The sequence below is a fragment of the Pantherophis guttatus genome, chromosome 6, assembly GCF_059756535.1.
Source record: "Pantherophis guttatus breed Tessera chromosome 6, ASM5975653v1, whole genome shotgun sequence".
Classification (NCBI taxonomy): domain Eukaryota; kingdom Metazoa; phylum Chordata; class Lepidosauria; order Squamata; family Colubridae; genus Pantherophis; species Pantherophis guttatus.
In genome coordinates this window covers 87,711,105-87,726,757 of record NC_142068.1, presented here as the reverse complement: position 1 = coordinate 87,726,757, position 15,653 = coordinate 87,711,105, and the positions used below count along the sequence as shown (strand labels likewise).

At 43.3% G+C, this 15,653-nt stretch overlaps 1 protein-coding gene across 4 annotated transcripts in view; it reads left to right on the top strand.

Annotated features, from left to right (window-relative positions):
* The first annotated feature begins 10,298 nt into the window (after window positions 1-10,298).
* Window positions 10,299-15,653, top strand: part of LOC117669190 (uncharacterized) — a 36,823-nt gene continuing 31,468 nt past the window's right edge. The window contains exons 1-2 of one of the 4 annotated variants that reach the window (XM_034423437.2): window positions 10,299-10,571; window positions 13,287-13,313. In XM_034423437.2, the coding sequence (XP_034279328.1) occupies window positions 10,471-10,571; window positions 13,287-13,313 (128 nt within the window). In that variant the 5' untranslated portion in view covers window positions 10,299-10,470. Of the gene's footprint in view, window positions 10,770-13,286; window positions 13,314-15,653 lie in introns of all 4 variants that reach the window. The other 3 variants (XM_060693701.2, XM_034423438.2, XM_087871871.1) reach the window with 3 other exon arrangements.

Here is a 15,653-nt window from a genome sequence, read left to right as displayed (position 1 = left end):
CGGGGAAGGCAGATTCACTTAACAACCTAACTTAACTGCTTCAGCGGTTCATGGAACAACTGGTGCAAGAAAGGTCATAAAATAGAGAAAACTCATTGGGCCACTGTCTTGCTTAGCAACGGAGATTTTGGGCTCAGTTGGGGTCATAATTCAAGAACTGTATCTCCCCATTCTCAACTTGGCTTGAAATTTCTGCCCTTGTATGTTGTCTTTCCTTGCGCTGGATAATCACAGAGTTGGTTTCCTGCCATCAAATCTACAGAAAAAAGAAGAGATGCTAAGTTTGGATTCCTACAGACTGAGACTGGCTGGTTTCCCATTGGCTGGAACTGAGCCTGCTTCCTGCTGCCCAAGTTCTTCCCTTTCCTCTACAAGGATGCAGGTTGTCATGACAACTTTCCTTGGTAACAGCAACTATCAGGGAAATTTCCCAACAGTGAGAACAATTAATCACTGGAACTGCTTGCCTCCAGAGGTTTTAGGTGCTCCATCACTGGAGATTTTTTAAAAGAAGAGACTGGGCAGCCATTTGTTAGAAATGTTGTAGGGTTTCCTGCTTGACCAGGGGGCTGGACTAGAAGACCTCCAAGGTCCCTTCCAACTCTGTTATGGTGGTAAGTGCTTGAGTAAGACAAGTTGATGTTGTCCTTACCGTAAAGTTATCTTTTTCCATCATTGTCCAAGGAGAAACCTTGAAGTGTGTAAGATCTGCCAAACTTTGTCACACATCACATTGCAGGGAAATCAAATGACTGGGAACTAAAACAATAAAGGCAGAAGGAGAATAGAATAGAATAGAATAGAATAGAATAGAATAGAATAGAATAGAATAGAATAGAATAGAATAGAATGGAATGGAATGGAATGGAATGGAATGGAATGGAATGGAATGGAATGGAATGGAATGGGATGGGATGGGATGGGATGGGATGGGATGGGATGGGATGGGATGGGATGGGATGGAATTCAATGGAATGGAATGGAATTCAATGGAATGGAATGGAATGGAATGTATTTAGAATAGAATGGAATGGAGTGGAATGGAATGGAATGGAATGTATTTAGAATGGAATGGAGTGGAGAGGAGTTGAATGTATTATAGAATAGAATAGATGGGAAGAATAAAATAGAAGCAGAATTGTTTTCTGCTTGATTGTTTGTCTGGCATTATTCCTTGCTTATCTGGAGGCCGCTGGATAGGAGGGAGGGAGGGAAAAGCAGTGGGGGGAAGGGGGAAAAGGAAAGAAATTGAGAGGAAGGAAGGAAGGAAATGGAGAAGAAGGAAGGAAGGGAAGGGAAGGGAAGGGAAGGGAAGGGAAGGGAAGAGAAGAGAAGAGAAGAGAAGAGAAGAGAAGAGAAGAGAAGAGAAGAGAAGAGAAGAGAAGAGAAGAGAAGAGAAGATGGAGGGAAGGAGGAAGGGAGGGAGAGAGGGAGGGAAGGAGGTAAGGCATGCGGAGTGTATCTGCACTCTAGATCAAAAGGGGGAAAAGAAGGGTATTTGGAATGTGGCTTGCAAATTACCTCCCATAGTGATGCTCTGAGTGGTTTCTAATCTGAATTTCTTTTCTTAATCCTCACCAGAAGGTTAGTCCCATCTCCTCTGTTCAATTTTTGGACAGAATTTTTGGACAGTTCTCTTGTTGATTGAAAGACACAGTCGTAAAGGAGTCTGGAGCCCCTTTACAAAGTTGCATTCCAATACTCCCATTTGACGGAGAGGAATAAAAAGAGTCTTCCTCAAGACGAGCTTTACTCAGGGAGACTTCATTGAAATGTCCACAGATCTATTCTTTTTCCTGGCAATGATGTTTAGAATTTTTTGTTTGTTTGTTTTCACTTCCTAAATCTGGGATTTCCTTTTGGTTCCTGATAATGCTAACCTCTCCCAACCCTGCTTAGTTCCCAAATCCAAAGAAAATCAGCTTTGTGCTGCCACCTGCTGAGACAAATAAATAAATACAATATATTACAAACAAATACAAATGGCAAGTCCATTTAAGAGCTGATATTATCCTAAGAAAGCTCTTGCTACCGAGAAAGAGAATTCTTTTTTAGCCTTTAGCACTGATGATGTTACCTAGTTTGGTAATGAGACATCTTGCAAGAAAATAACGAAGCTATTTTCTCCTTTATTTTAGCTCTTTGTGTAATCCTGATTAACAAAGTTAGTTAATCCTTAACTTAAGCCATTGGAACGTGGGTTCCATGTACAACTGGGTTAAAGACACAACTTGTGCTTTGTTTAATGAACTATTCATAGTTGCAACATTATGAGAACATTGAAAAAAAGTGTGCTACATCCAGTTCTCACACTTACAACTGGTTGCAGTGTCTCCATGATCATTGATCAAAATTTGGTTGCTCGGCAACTGGGATACATTCGTGACAGTTGAAACATTCTGAGGCCATGTGATCACTATTTGCAGTCTTCCCAGGAGCCGTCCAACAACCATAGTCAATGGGAGAAATCAGATTCATTTCACAATAAATAAATGAACGTTCCTGATTAGGGCACAAAAGCTTGTAAAATCAGGGGTGACTCACTTAATGACTGCATTGCTTAACAATGAAGGTTCCAGTCCCCATTGTGGTCGTAAGTTGAGACTATCTGTAGAAATGAAAGCAAAACACAGAAAATTAACTGTTTTGGAATTGGCTGAAAATGTTGCTAACATCTTTTTGGATGGAGTTAAGAGTTGAGTTAAGAGAAACGGATATTATTTTAATGCATGCTGGTTTCCCTTCTGCTTCAGGGTTGATTCCAAAACACAACGAGTCCCTCATATTTTCACCATATTAGGAACTTAGCTCAACATAAAATTGCCACCAGCATTTCCTACCCATCTGGGAAGTGTGTGAATCAACACAACCTTCCACTTTTGCAGTACCCAGAAGAAGTTGGGTCAGACTGAAATGGAGTGAAGAAGGAAACCAACATTAGAAATCCAAGTTCCTGGCTCAAAACTTCAACAGGACATTCAGATGGCAATCAATGTCAGAAAGACAAAGTTGGAAGGGACCTTGGAGGTCTTCTAGCCTAACTCCCTGCCCAAGCAGGGAGACCATTTGGGACAAATGGCTGCCCAATCTCTTCTTGGAAACCTCCAATGATGGAGCACATCCACAACTTCTGGAGGCAAGTCGTTCCACTGGTTAATTGTTCTCTCTGTCAAGAAATTTCTCCTTAGTTTTAGGTTGCTTCTGTCCTTGATTAGTTTCCAACCATTGCTTCTTGTCCTGCCTTCTGGTGCTTTGAAGAATAGGTTGACCCCCCTCTTCTCTATGACTGCCCCACATCAATGGTGGGTTGCTCCCGGTTCGGACCGGTTCTGCACATGCGCAGAAGCAAGGCTCGTGCGTGAGCGAAGCGCACATGATCCCGTTGCAAACCGGTAGTAAAGGTAAGTAGAACCCACCCCTGCCCCACATGTACTGGAAAACTGCTATCATGTCACTCTAATCTTTCTTTTCAAACCCAGTTAGACATACCCAGTTCTTGCAATCAGGAGAAGGGAAAAAGGGCAACAGGAACATTCAGTATTAATTCTTTAATATTGAAGAGGATTGGAGAGGATTGAAAAAGATTAGAAGGTCAGAGTAAGGGGAAAGAAACCCAATGGTACGCCAAGGAAGAAGATCATGAATTGTATTGAACACTGTTCCGTTGAATAATAAGGCTCTTTTGTCCCAGTTTGCTCCAAATCTAAGATGGATACTTAAAGACTACTGCTAGTAATTCTGGGCGAATGCTCCCTTTTCAAGACTTTGCAAAAGCTGCGTCTGGTAGAAAATAAGAGGATTTCTTAGGAGCCTCATGGAAGGAACGAAGAGCTAGGATAATTATAGCTCCTTTTCCAGTTTATCCCATCTTAAGAAGCTCAACAGTTCTGACCCCAGGCACAGTTAATTTTAAACCGAGGGTGGCTACTCTTCACAAGGTAATCGCTATCACCATAGTTAAACTTTGTCCAAGATCTTATCCAAAATCACTCAGTGTAGGAGACAGCGTGTCCTGGAAAAGTCTTGGAGTTGCCTTATCTCTAGAAAAAGTGAGATCTGAAGTCACCTTGAACTGAGATTGGCCTAACAGTATCTACTAAATTGCTTCCCACGCTGATCAACTTTTGGTCTCTTCCTTTGGTCTCCATTTTTGGGGAGGTTTGCTTCATTCCTTCCTTCCTTGACTTGGAGCAATCAATCAATCAATCAGAATAAAGCTGGAAGAGATCTCGGAGGTCTTCTAGTCCACCGCCCCCCCCCCCAAGCAGGAGACCCTATACTATTTCAGATAGCTGGTTGTCCAGTCTTTTCTTAAAAACTTCTAGTGATGAAGCAGCTACAACTTTGAAGGCAAGCTGTTCCACTGGTTAATTGATCTCACTGTTAGGAAATTTCTCTTTAATTCCATGTTGCTTCTCTCCTTGATTAGTTTCCATCCATTGTTTCTTGTCCTGCCTTCCAGTGCTATGGAAAATAAGTTGACCCCCTCTTCTTTGTGTAGTCCCTTAAATACTGGAAGATTGCTATCATGTCACCCCTAGTCCTTCTTTTCTCTAGACTGGCCAGACCCAATTTCTGCAACCGTTCTTCATATGTTTTGGTCTTTAGGCCTTTAATCATCTTAGTTGCTCTTCTCGACCCTTGTTCCAAAGTCTCAACATCTTTTTGTAATGTGGTGACCAAAACTGGATGCAGTATTCCAGGTGTTGCCTTACTAGGGCTTTATAAAGTGGTATTAATACTTCGTGTGAATTTTGAGCGATTGGAGATCTAACTACCCATTAGAAATATCATTATTCCAAAATTCTGGTTGTTTTTCCAGCTGGAATATAATGCTGTGTTCTTTTTTTATGTGCCATAGATTCTCAGAAATCTATCCCCCAAATCTTTATTCCTTTGGATTGCTATGACTATAGTTCATTGTTGAGAAAGCCTTTTCTCATTGTTGAACCAAAATGTTCTCCAACCGAACGTTCTCAATCATGTATGGTTGAGGAAACATAAGTATGTCCAGTCTACTGAAAAAAAGATTAAAGGATATGACAACTGTCTTAAGGGGCTGTCACAGAGAAGAGGGGGTTGACTTGTTCTCCAAAGCAGAGAATACCAAGGACCCACTCCTCCTAGCATTGATGATGTTACCTAGTTGAGTAATGAAGGATCTGCGAGAAAACTACCAAGCTCAGAGAGCACCAAGGATCCCACAGTTGTCCCTCTTGATCAATCTCTTCTTAAAAGACCCCAGTGATGGAGCACCCACTACTTCTGAAGGGGAGCTGTTCCACTGGTTAATTGTTCTCAACATTAGGAAATTTCTCTTTAGTTCTAGATTGCTTCTCTCCTTGATTAGTTTCCATCCATCACTTCTTGCCCTCAAGTGCTTTGGAAAATAGCTTGACTCCCTCTTCTTTTTGGTAGCCCCTGAGATATCGGAACACTGCTATTATGTCAATTGGTGAAATCCAATTTTTTTTACTACCGGTTCTGTGGGCGGGGTTTGGTGGGTGTGGTGTGGTTTGGTTTGGTTTGGTTTGGTGGGCGTGGCTTGGTGGGCATGGCAGGGGAAGGATACTGCAAAAGGATACTGCAAAATCTCCATTCCCACCCAACTCCTGGGGGAAGGATATTGCAAAATCTCCATTCCCACCCTACTCTGGGGCCAGCCAGAGGTGGTATTTGCTGAATCTCTGAACTGCTCAAAATTTCTGCTACCGGTTCTCCAGAACCTGTCAGAACCTGCTGGATTTCACCCGTGATGTCAGCCCCTAGTCCTTCTTTTCATCAGACTAGACATACCCAACTCCTGTAAATGAATTTTCAAATGTGCAATAGTGGTGAATATCTGTACCTCCACCTTGATTCTTCATATGTTTTAGCCTCCAGTCTTCTAATCATCTTTGATGCTCTTTTCTGCACTCTTTCCAGAGTCTCAACATCTTTTTTTACAAAGAAGGGGAAGAAGGATTGGACACCATTTCATTTACTGTACAGCAGTGTGGAATTCAATTTTTTTTATTACAGGTTCTGTGGGCGTGGCTTGGTGGGCATGGCAGGGAAGGATACTGCAAAATCCCCATTCCCTCCCCACTCTGGGGCCAGCCAGAGGTGGTATTTGCCGGTTCTCCGAACTACTCAAGATTTCTGCTACCGGTTCTCCAGAACCTTCAAAGCCTGCTGAATAGCATCCGTGCTGCACAGGTAATCCTCGACTTACGACCCCAATTGAACCCAAAATTTATGTTCCTAAGTGAGACATTTGTTAAGTGAGTTGTGCCCCCTTTTACGACTTTTCATGCCACATTTGTTAAGTGAATCACTGCAGTTCTTAAATTAGTAACTGGGTTGTTAAGTGAATTTGGCTTCTCGGTTGACATTGCTTGTCAGAAGGTCACAAAAAAGGGATCACGTGACCTGACCCCAGGACACTGTGGCCGTCATAAATATGAGCCAGTTGCCAAGCATTTGAATTTTGATCACGTAGACATGGGGATGCTGCAATGGTCGTAAGTGTGAAAAATGGTCATAAGTCACTTTTTTCAGTGATGTAACTTTGAACGGTCACTAAATGAACTGTCATAAGTCGAGGACTATCTGTCCTTGATGGACCTTGGTTAGACTTGTATACCTCTTCAAAGAAGAATTCAGAAATTACACAGATTCCTTGCTGACTGGGGAATTCTGGGAGTTGAAGTCCACAGATCTTAAAGTCACCAAAGTTGAGAAAAAAAAGGATTATTGCTTTGTGGAATGTCCAGCAGAGCGCAGTATTTAGTTGGCCTGACTTGGTCTCAAAAGAGCTAAGCAGGATTGGCCCCGGTTAGCACTTGAATGGGAGACCATCAGTTACACTGAGCAGTTGAAAAGAAAAACACAAAAGACAACAAAGACAAATAATTTCCAATTGCATGAAGACTCCCTGAATGCAGAAGTGGAGCTCAACTAGAGTGTGTTGTTATTATTTGTAGTTACTATTATTATGGAATAAATGAAAATTCTATGCTACTTGCAAGTGCCTTGAACAGGCTGACTATTGGGGGGGTGAATCTCTCCCCCCCACAGAGAGGGCTCGCAATCTGGGCGTCCTCCTGGATGCACGGCTGTCTTTAGAGGAGCATATGACGGCCCTGGCGAGGGGGGCTTTTTATCAGGTTTTCCTAATCTGCCAGTTGCGACCCTTTCTGGATCGGGACGCCTTGTGCACGGTCACTCATGCCCTTTTCACCTCCTGGCTGGACTACTGTAATGCTCTCTACATGGGGCTCCCCTTGAAGAGCACTCGGAGGCTCCAACTGGTCCAGAATGCGGCCGCGCGGGTAGTTATGGGCGCGACCCGTTATGCCCATGTAACACCTCTCCTGCTCGAGGTGCACTGGCTCCCAGTGGTCTTCCGGGTGCGATTCAAGGTGTTGGTTACCACCTTTAAAGCACTCCATGGCTTAGGGCCAGGGTACCTCCGAGACCGACTTCTGCCGCCAGTAGCCTCCCACCAGCCAGTTCGCTCCCACAGAGAGGGGCTCCTCAGGGTGCCATCGGCCAAGTTCTGTCAGCTGGCGACACCCAGGGGGAGAGCCTTCTCTGTGGGTGCTCCTGCCCTTTGGAACGAACTGCCCCCGGAAATATGTAAGATTTCTGATCTCTGTGTATTTCGCTGCGCTCTTAAAACCCTAGTGTTCTGCCAGGCTGGGCTATCTCTGTGAATGATTTTAAATTGGGTGTTTTAATTAGGTTTAATTCTGAGCCAAAATTATCTATTGCTTTTAATTGGTTTTTAAATTGATGTATATATTATGTTTTAATTGGCTGTACACCGCCCTGAGTCCTTCGGGAGGAGGGCGGCATAGAAAATAAATAAATAAATAAATAAACAAGCAGTCTAGCTTAGTCTTAGAAATCCCAGATAATTGCATTTAGAGCTCATTACAACTCCAGTTTTTCGATGACTGGAAGAGAGAGGGAGGGGGAGGGAGGGAGGGAGGGAAACAGAGAAGAAGGGAGGGAGGGAGGGAGAGAGAAAGAAAGAAAGGGGAAGAGAGAGGGAGAGATAGAGAGGGGGAGGGAGGGGGAGAGAGAAAGAGAAACAGAGAAGGAGGGAGGGACAGAGACAGAGAAAGAGGGAGGGAGGAGGAGGGAGATAGAAAGTGAGAGGGCGAAGGAAAAAGAGAGGGGGAGAGAGAAAGAGAGAGGGAAGGAGGGTGAGGGAGAGAGAAAAAGAGAGGGAGAGAAAGAGAAAGAAAGAAAGAGAGGAAGGGAGAGAGAGAACAAGAGAAAGGAGTGAGGGAGAGAGAAAGAGAGAGGGATGGAGGGACAGAGGGAGAAAGAGCAAAAGGAGAGAGGGGGGAGAGAGGGGAGAGAGAGAGAGAGAGAGAGAGAGAGAGAGAGAGAGAGAGAGAGAGAGAGAATCACCTTTGCTGTCATTTAGTAGTAATCTGGTTATTTACACCCTTCATATGGCAGTCCTAATTACAGGCTACTTATCCTAAACCCTGATAGCAATTCAAGTCTTCAAAACCTCTGAGTTCATTGATTCCTTTCCAAAATTGAAGCTGCTTTCAGACAGAAAGGCTTTCAGGCAACATGACTGTGAACATCGTTTCCTCCCTTTCAAAATTCCTTCCTTTGTTCTTTTCTTTTTCTTTTTTTTTCTTTTTCTTTTCAACCCTGCCCTGCACACTTTTTCCAGCCGTATGACTGCTCACCCTCAAGCCCTATTTGCACTTGGCATACGGTCAAATCCTCCATTCTTCGCAGGATGGGGACAAGGAAACACTCTAGCCCAGAGCCAAAAGATGGCACGCTCTTTGGCTCTCAAATTTGTGTTGGTTGGTCATCTCTCCACAAAAGCATGTCGATAGAGGTTGTCTTCTTCTTGGTCTTCTTCAGGGTTTCCTGTATCTCCTCTATTCAAGACTGCCATTTTCCATTTGGCCAAACAACTCTTGGCTATCTCTAAAAAGATCTAATTCCAGATGACTGGCAACTTTAGAATGATTTTAGTTCGAACAGTTCACCAGTGGAACTCCTGACCTCCAGAAGTTGTGGGTGCTCCTCCATCGCTGGAGGTTTTTAAGAAGAGATTGGAGAGCCATTGGTCTGAAATGGCCTAGGGCAGCGGTGAAATCCAGCAGGTTCTGACCGGTTTTGGAGAACCGGTAGCGGAAATTTTGAGTCATTCAGAGAACCGGCAAATACGACCTCTGGCTGGCCCCAGAGAATAGAATAGAGTAGAATAGAATTTTTATTGGCCAAGTGTGATTGGACACACAAGGAATTTGTCTTGGTGCATATGCTCTCAGTGTACATAAAAGAAAAGATACATTCATCAAGAATCATAAGATACAACACTTAATGATAGTCATAGGGTACAAATAAGCAATCAGGAAACAATATCAATATAAATTGTAAGGATACCAGCAACAAGGTTACAGTCATACAGTCATAAGTGAGAGGAGATGGGTGATTGGAACGATGAGAAGATGAGAAGATTAATAGTAGTGCAGACTTAGTAAATACTTTGACAGTGTTGAGGGAATTATTTGTTTAGTAGAGTGATGGCGTTTGGGAAAACATGGGGTGGGAATGGAGATTTTGCAATATCCTTCCCCCAGGAGTGGGGTGGGAATGGAGATTTTGCAGTATCCTTCCACCAGGAGTGGGGAGGGAATGGGGATTTTGCAATATCTTTCCCCCAGGAGTAGGGAGGGAATGGAGATTTTGCAGTATCCTTCCCCCAGGAGTGGAGTGGGAATGGATATTTTGCAGTATCCTTCCCCCAGGAGTGGGGAGAAAATGGGGATTTTGCAATATCTTTCCCTCAGGAGTGGGGAGGGAATGGAGATTTTGCAGTATCCTTCACCCAGGAGTAGGGTGGGAATGGAGATTTTGCAGTATCCTTCGCCCAGGAGTGGGGTGGGAATAGAGATTTTGCTCTATCCTTCCCCCAGGAGTGGGGTAGGAATGGAGATTTTGCAGTATCCTTCACCCAGGAGTGGGGTGGGAATAGAGATTTTGCAGTATCCTTCCCCTGCCACACCTACCAAACCACGCCCAACCAAGCCACACCCACAGAACCGGTGGTAAAACAATTTGAATTCCACCACTGGCCTAGGGTCTCCTGCTTGGGCAGGGAGATGGACGGTGTCCGAGTCGTTTTACCCCCAACAGAGAAGCTGAGAACATCTAAAGCTGCAAACCGTCAGCCTGGGCTGAACTATGGATCACTCTCAGGCCCTGACTGAAATTGACAGTGACAGGTTGAAATAATCTCTTTATATAGCAGCCGTCCATCTTGCTACAAAGTCGCTTCTGTGTCCCCCTGTCAAATCAGAGGACAGCTGGACAGTAAGCCAGACAACCTGCGGGCCTTCGCAGCCCGTCTGAGGATCAGGGGAATTGTTGCTGTTGTGGTGGTGGTTGTATTTTATCTGTCGCTGGGAAATCTTGCCGTTTTGGGGATAAAACCAAGAGGTGGCGATGAATTTTGCCGCGCAGTTCTTCTACTCCACAGGTTTAAAAAATGGATTATCCCGGGAAGAGAGCGAACAAGAAAACGAATACGACCCGTTCTGGCAAAGGTTGGACTATGTTGCCCTGTTGATGTAGAACTTTAGAGTGTTGCTTTTTCTCCTTTAAAAAATTATGGACAGTCCCACGTTTGTACCTGCATCCAGATCAGTGGCTCTTGCCTCCCGTGGAGCCCACCTGCCTTCTTATAGTGCAGTAGTTGGAACGCTAGTTCGCTTCTTCATTTTTTTCATTGCTGTGCTTTATAGGTAATCATGACAATCTGATGATCTCTCTCTTTCTCCTCTCATTTCTGCAAAATTGTAGAAAGCATGAATTTTGCAAAGAATGAATAAAATCTCCTTCCTTCCTTCCTTCCATCTCCTCTTTCTTTCTTTCTTCCTTCCTTCCTTTCTCTCTCTCTTTCTCTCTTTTTCCTTCCTTCTTTTCTTTCTTTCTATTCCTTGTCTTTCTTTTTCTCTCTTTTCTTACATTATTTTTCTCTCCTTTCTTTCTTTCTCTTTCTTTCTTCTTTTTTCCTTCCTTCCTTCCTTTTCTCTCCTTCCTTCCTTCCCTCACTCCCTCCCTCCTTTCTTTCTTTCTTTCTTTCTTTCTTTCTTTCTTTCTTTCTTTCTTTCTTTCTTTCTTTTCCTCTCTCTCTCCCTCTCTTTTTTCTTTCTTCCTTTCTCTCTACCCCTTTTCTTCCTTTTTCTGTCTTTTCTTCCTTTCTTTTTCTCCTCCCTCCTTCTCCCTCTCCCCTCCCCCTCTTTCATTCTTTCTTCCCAAAGCCATTTTTAGATACATCGCACTTTCCCAGTGATTAGATTTGTTGTTTGTTTAATGCTGTATATTTTTTTTTTGTCATTTTCCTCTTATTTTCTATGTTTTTTTTTAATCTTCTGACTTCTTGCTCCCAATGAACTGAAACCAAGAAGCCATTTTATGGACTCTATTGTTTGATCTGAATTCCTCCGTGTTCTTTATGAACGTCATAAAATGTAGCTGACTTGGACAGCTGATTGTGGACTGATTTCAAAGCTAATTGTATGATAGCACCAAAGTTCTAATCTGATGTTTATGATTCTACAATAGAAATCATAAATAAGTTATACTCAGCAAGGGGAGCTTGCTGACAACTTATTGACTGACTATGGTAGTTCTAATCCTTTCTCACATTATAAAATGCATTTATACCTTCTCTATACATTTAGCATCTAGCAAAGCAACAGTTCTGATAACATTATAAAACAATGACAATTGTCATTGAACAATAACAATTTTCTTTAATTAAGAAAATACCAGCAAACATTACATCCCATAACAACTCATACAAAATAGGAATAACTATGACCTAATTTCATCTGTTAAGAGAGAGAAATATGTTCCAAATGTCAAGACTGAAAGCAATAAAATGAACTGAACCAGCAGAGAAGTTCCTTTTGCTTAAAGGAGGAGAAGCTCTGGAAAGCATTAGAAAAATTAGTAAAATAAGATGAAGAAATAATGTATTAACTGCCCTAGGACTTCTTCACTATCGAATTACTGACTTAAAAAAAAAAAAGCTTTTACTATTATTTGATTATAGAAAGAAAAGGAAGATAATGGCATGATTTTTCTCCCCAAAGGCAATTAATTGTTCATCTTACAACAGTTTGTTTAGGGACCATTCAAAGTTACACCATCCCTGAAAAAAGTAACTTCAGACCATTTTTCACAGTTATATAGAATAGAATAGAATAGAATAGAATAGAATAGAGTAGAGTAGAGTAGAGTAGAGTAGAGTAGAGTAGAGTAGAGTAGAGTAGAGTAGAGCAGAGCAGAGCAGAGCAGAGTAGAACAGAACAGAACAGAACAGAACAGAACAGAACAGAACATACTAGCTGGCTGGCTGGAGAATTCTGGAAGTTGGGGTCCACGGGTCTTGGAGCTGCCACGTTTGAAGACCTCTGGTATAAGATCTCCTGCATGAGCAGGGGGCTGGACTAGAAGACCTCCAAGGTCCCTTCCAGCTCTATTCTGAATTGAATAGAACAGAACAGAACAGAACAGAATAGAATAGGAGTTGGAAGGGACCTTGGAGGTCTTCTAGTCCAGCCCCCTGCTTAGGCAGGAAACCCTACACCCCTTCAGACAAAGTGCATATATCACAGCATATCACAGCATCCCCATGGTCATGTGAACAAAATTCAGAGGCCTGGCAACTGGCATGTACTTATGACGGTTGCAGTGTTCTGAGGTCACATGATCCCTTTTTGCGACCTTCTGACAAGCAAAGTCCACAGGGAAGCTAGATTCACTTAACAACCCTGTGACTAACTTACCTGCTTCAGTGATTCACTTCACAACTGAGGCAAGAGAGGTCATAAAATGGAACAAAATGCACTTAATGTCTCCCTTAGCCACGGAAATTTCAAGCTCCATTGCAGTCGTGCCTTGAGAATACTCTTGTGTTAGGTTTATACAGGGATGGGTTATACTTACCTTTACTACCGGTTTGCTTGTATCGCTCATGCATGCACTCTTCTGCGCATGTGCAGAAGTGTTTTGGTGACATCAGGATCGGTGGGTGGAGCCTCCCGCCGGTTTAACTACTGGTTCTATAGAACTGGTGCGAACCGGGAGCAACCCACTATTGGGTTTATACCAGGAGAAGATGAATGACTGTTAATTTAGTTTTGTAAAATGAAACCGTTTGGTTTCCTCCGTTTGTTATGTTTTTATTATTCTTTTGTTGTGGTGGTTGTTATTCTTTTTATATAACAGCTTTTCTCCATTTTCGTCCCTAGCTCTGGAAAGATGTTATTTGCAAAAAAGTAGGTTTTTAAATCCCATTGCTTGTCTTATTAAACCCACTAAAATTAGAATGCAAACACGCATCGGTGTGTATTTGTGTGTGTGTGTGTGTGTGTTTGGGGGTCAATTAATTTTTTTTAAAAAAAAACTGTTCCATATAACATTTAAAAGCTACGCCTGTAAACAAGAACTAGGATTGTGATTTTGCAATGAGCTCTGTTGAACATGTTTTTTTTAAAAAGATACGCAGGATTCCACTATTAGCCTTTATTGAAAAATACAAGATTCTGAATCCATATTAAATATTAATTCAGTTCAGCGGAAGGAAGGCCATAAATAAAACAAAGATGAGCAGTGTATACGGCAGTCTGTATCCTACCTGGACGATCAAGTCTGAAGCTGGTTGTACTTGGCCAGGAAGAGGTTAGACCTTTCAGTATTCTTGCTTAGAAACCTTCTTGCCATGTAGCCACCGAGAAAGGAATTGCCCAAGATTATTGGAGGAGAAATGGCAGGCAGAACCTGGGGTTGGAGTCTAAAGAGGAATCAGCTTGGAGTCATTACGTTCCTACTAGCGGTCTAAGTTCAACCTCTCTTGAATTCTGTTGACTCTCATCTAGTTCCAATTTATCTAGTGAAATGTTAATTCAGGGTTCCTCAAACTGTGGCCCACGGGCCGTATACAGTCTGCCGAAGCCATTAATTCGACCCGTGTGGGACCACGAGGCTGCCCTGCCCACATAGCCCCGCCTACCCGCTGGCCCCCACCTGCCTTCTTGAGGCCAAGGAGGCCAAATATGGGATATGCGGAGGCCACAGGAGGCCAAAAACGGGCCCGTTTTTGGGAGGCAGACTGGTTCTGGAGACCGAGGATGCTCCCCAGCAGAGAGAGAGAGAGAGAAGGAGGGAGGGAGAGAGAGGGGGGAGGAAGAGAAAGAGAGAGAGGGGGGAGGGGGAGAGAGAGGGGGGAGGGGAGAGAGAGGGAGGGAGAGAGAGAGAGGGGGGGAGAGAGGGGAGAGAGAGAGAGAGAGATGGAAACAAAAGTCCCTCACCCACCCCCCAAGGCAGCCACATCCCTTCACTAAGCTGCTTTCCACCCCCAGGAAATTAAAGTTTAATTTGTGAGTATTGTTTAATGGACTGCTAAATTGGCCATGCCTACCCAGTCACATGACCACCTAGCCACACCCATCCAGCCGGTCTGGCCCCCCAACAGTCTGAGGGACCGTGAATTGGCCTCCTGTTTAAAAAGTTTGAGGACCCCTGCGTTAGTTGACTAGAGTCTTATGTGTAGGCATGAACAATAAATCAACTTAACTGAAACTTAACGTGTGGTGATGACAGAACTTCCTGGAGCATTGTGTTGTTTGGGGGTAGACTGTAAGGTAGTGAAGAAAATACACGCCTACCAGAGGTGGGTGACGCTACATCATGAGAGCACCAGTCAGTGCTTGCTTACCAGATGGCGATTCTAAATGATTTAGTCTGAATTTGAGAATTCCACACTGGAAGATTTTTGAGATCTTGCACTCAAATGCAACCACACTGGAATTCTGAAACTTCTGAGGTAAGGAAGCTCCACCATGAACCTTCATATACAAGGGACCAGCGTAGAGATGGGTTTCAGCAGGTTCTGACCAGTTCTAGAGAACCGGTAGCGGAAATTATGAGTAGTTTGGAGAACCGGTAGTAAAAATTCTGACTGGCCCCACCCCATTCTATTCTCTGCCTCCCAAGTCCCAGCTGATCGGGAGGAAATGGGGATTTTGCAGTAACCTTCCCTTGGATTGGGGAGAGAATGGAGATTTTACAGTATCATTCCCCTGCCACGCCCACCAAGCCACGCCTACCAAGCCATGCCACACTCACCAAGCCATACCCACAGAACCAGTAGTAAAAAATTTTGAAACCCACCACTGGTTACAGTGCTTTTCAGGTTGGCAAATTTCCCACCCTCATTAACAATGAGGATAAAGCAGTATAATAGTAACATTACAATATCCCTAGGTCTTCATATGGGAGTGGTCTTAAACCCTAAAGGATCCATTACATTTTCTGCTACAGCTTCACATTCCCCAAACCTGCCCATAAAGACCAGATGTTGCAGAGATGTGGTCCTCAAAACTTTGCTTTTTTTGCAAGTTTTCCCCCGTCCACTTCAAACACGGGTCAAAGGAACTGAGCAGAAAAAGTAAAAAATGTTAACAACCTCACCTTAGCTGTAACCTTTCTGGTCTCTAAAAGGAACCTATAAACTTCAAGGAGAACTTCAGACCATGAAGTTCCTGAAGCACTGGAAACTGAAGACATGAGAACTAGATCAACAACCTAAAATGAAAACTAGATCAACAATCAGAAGT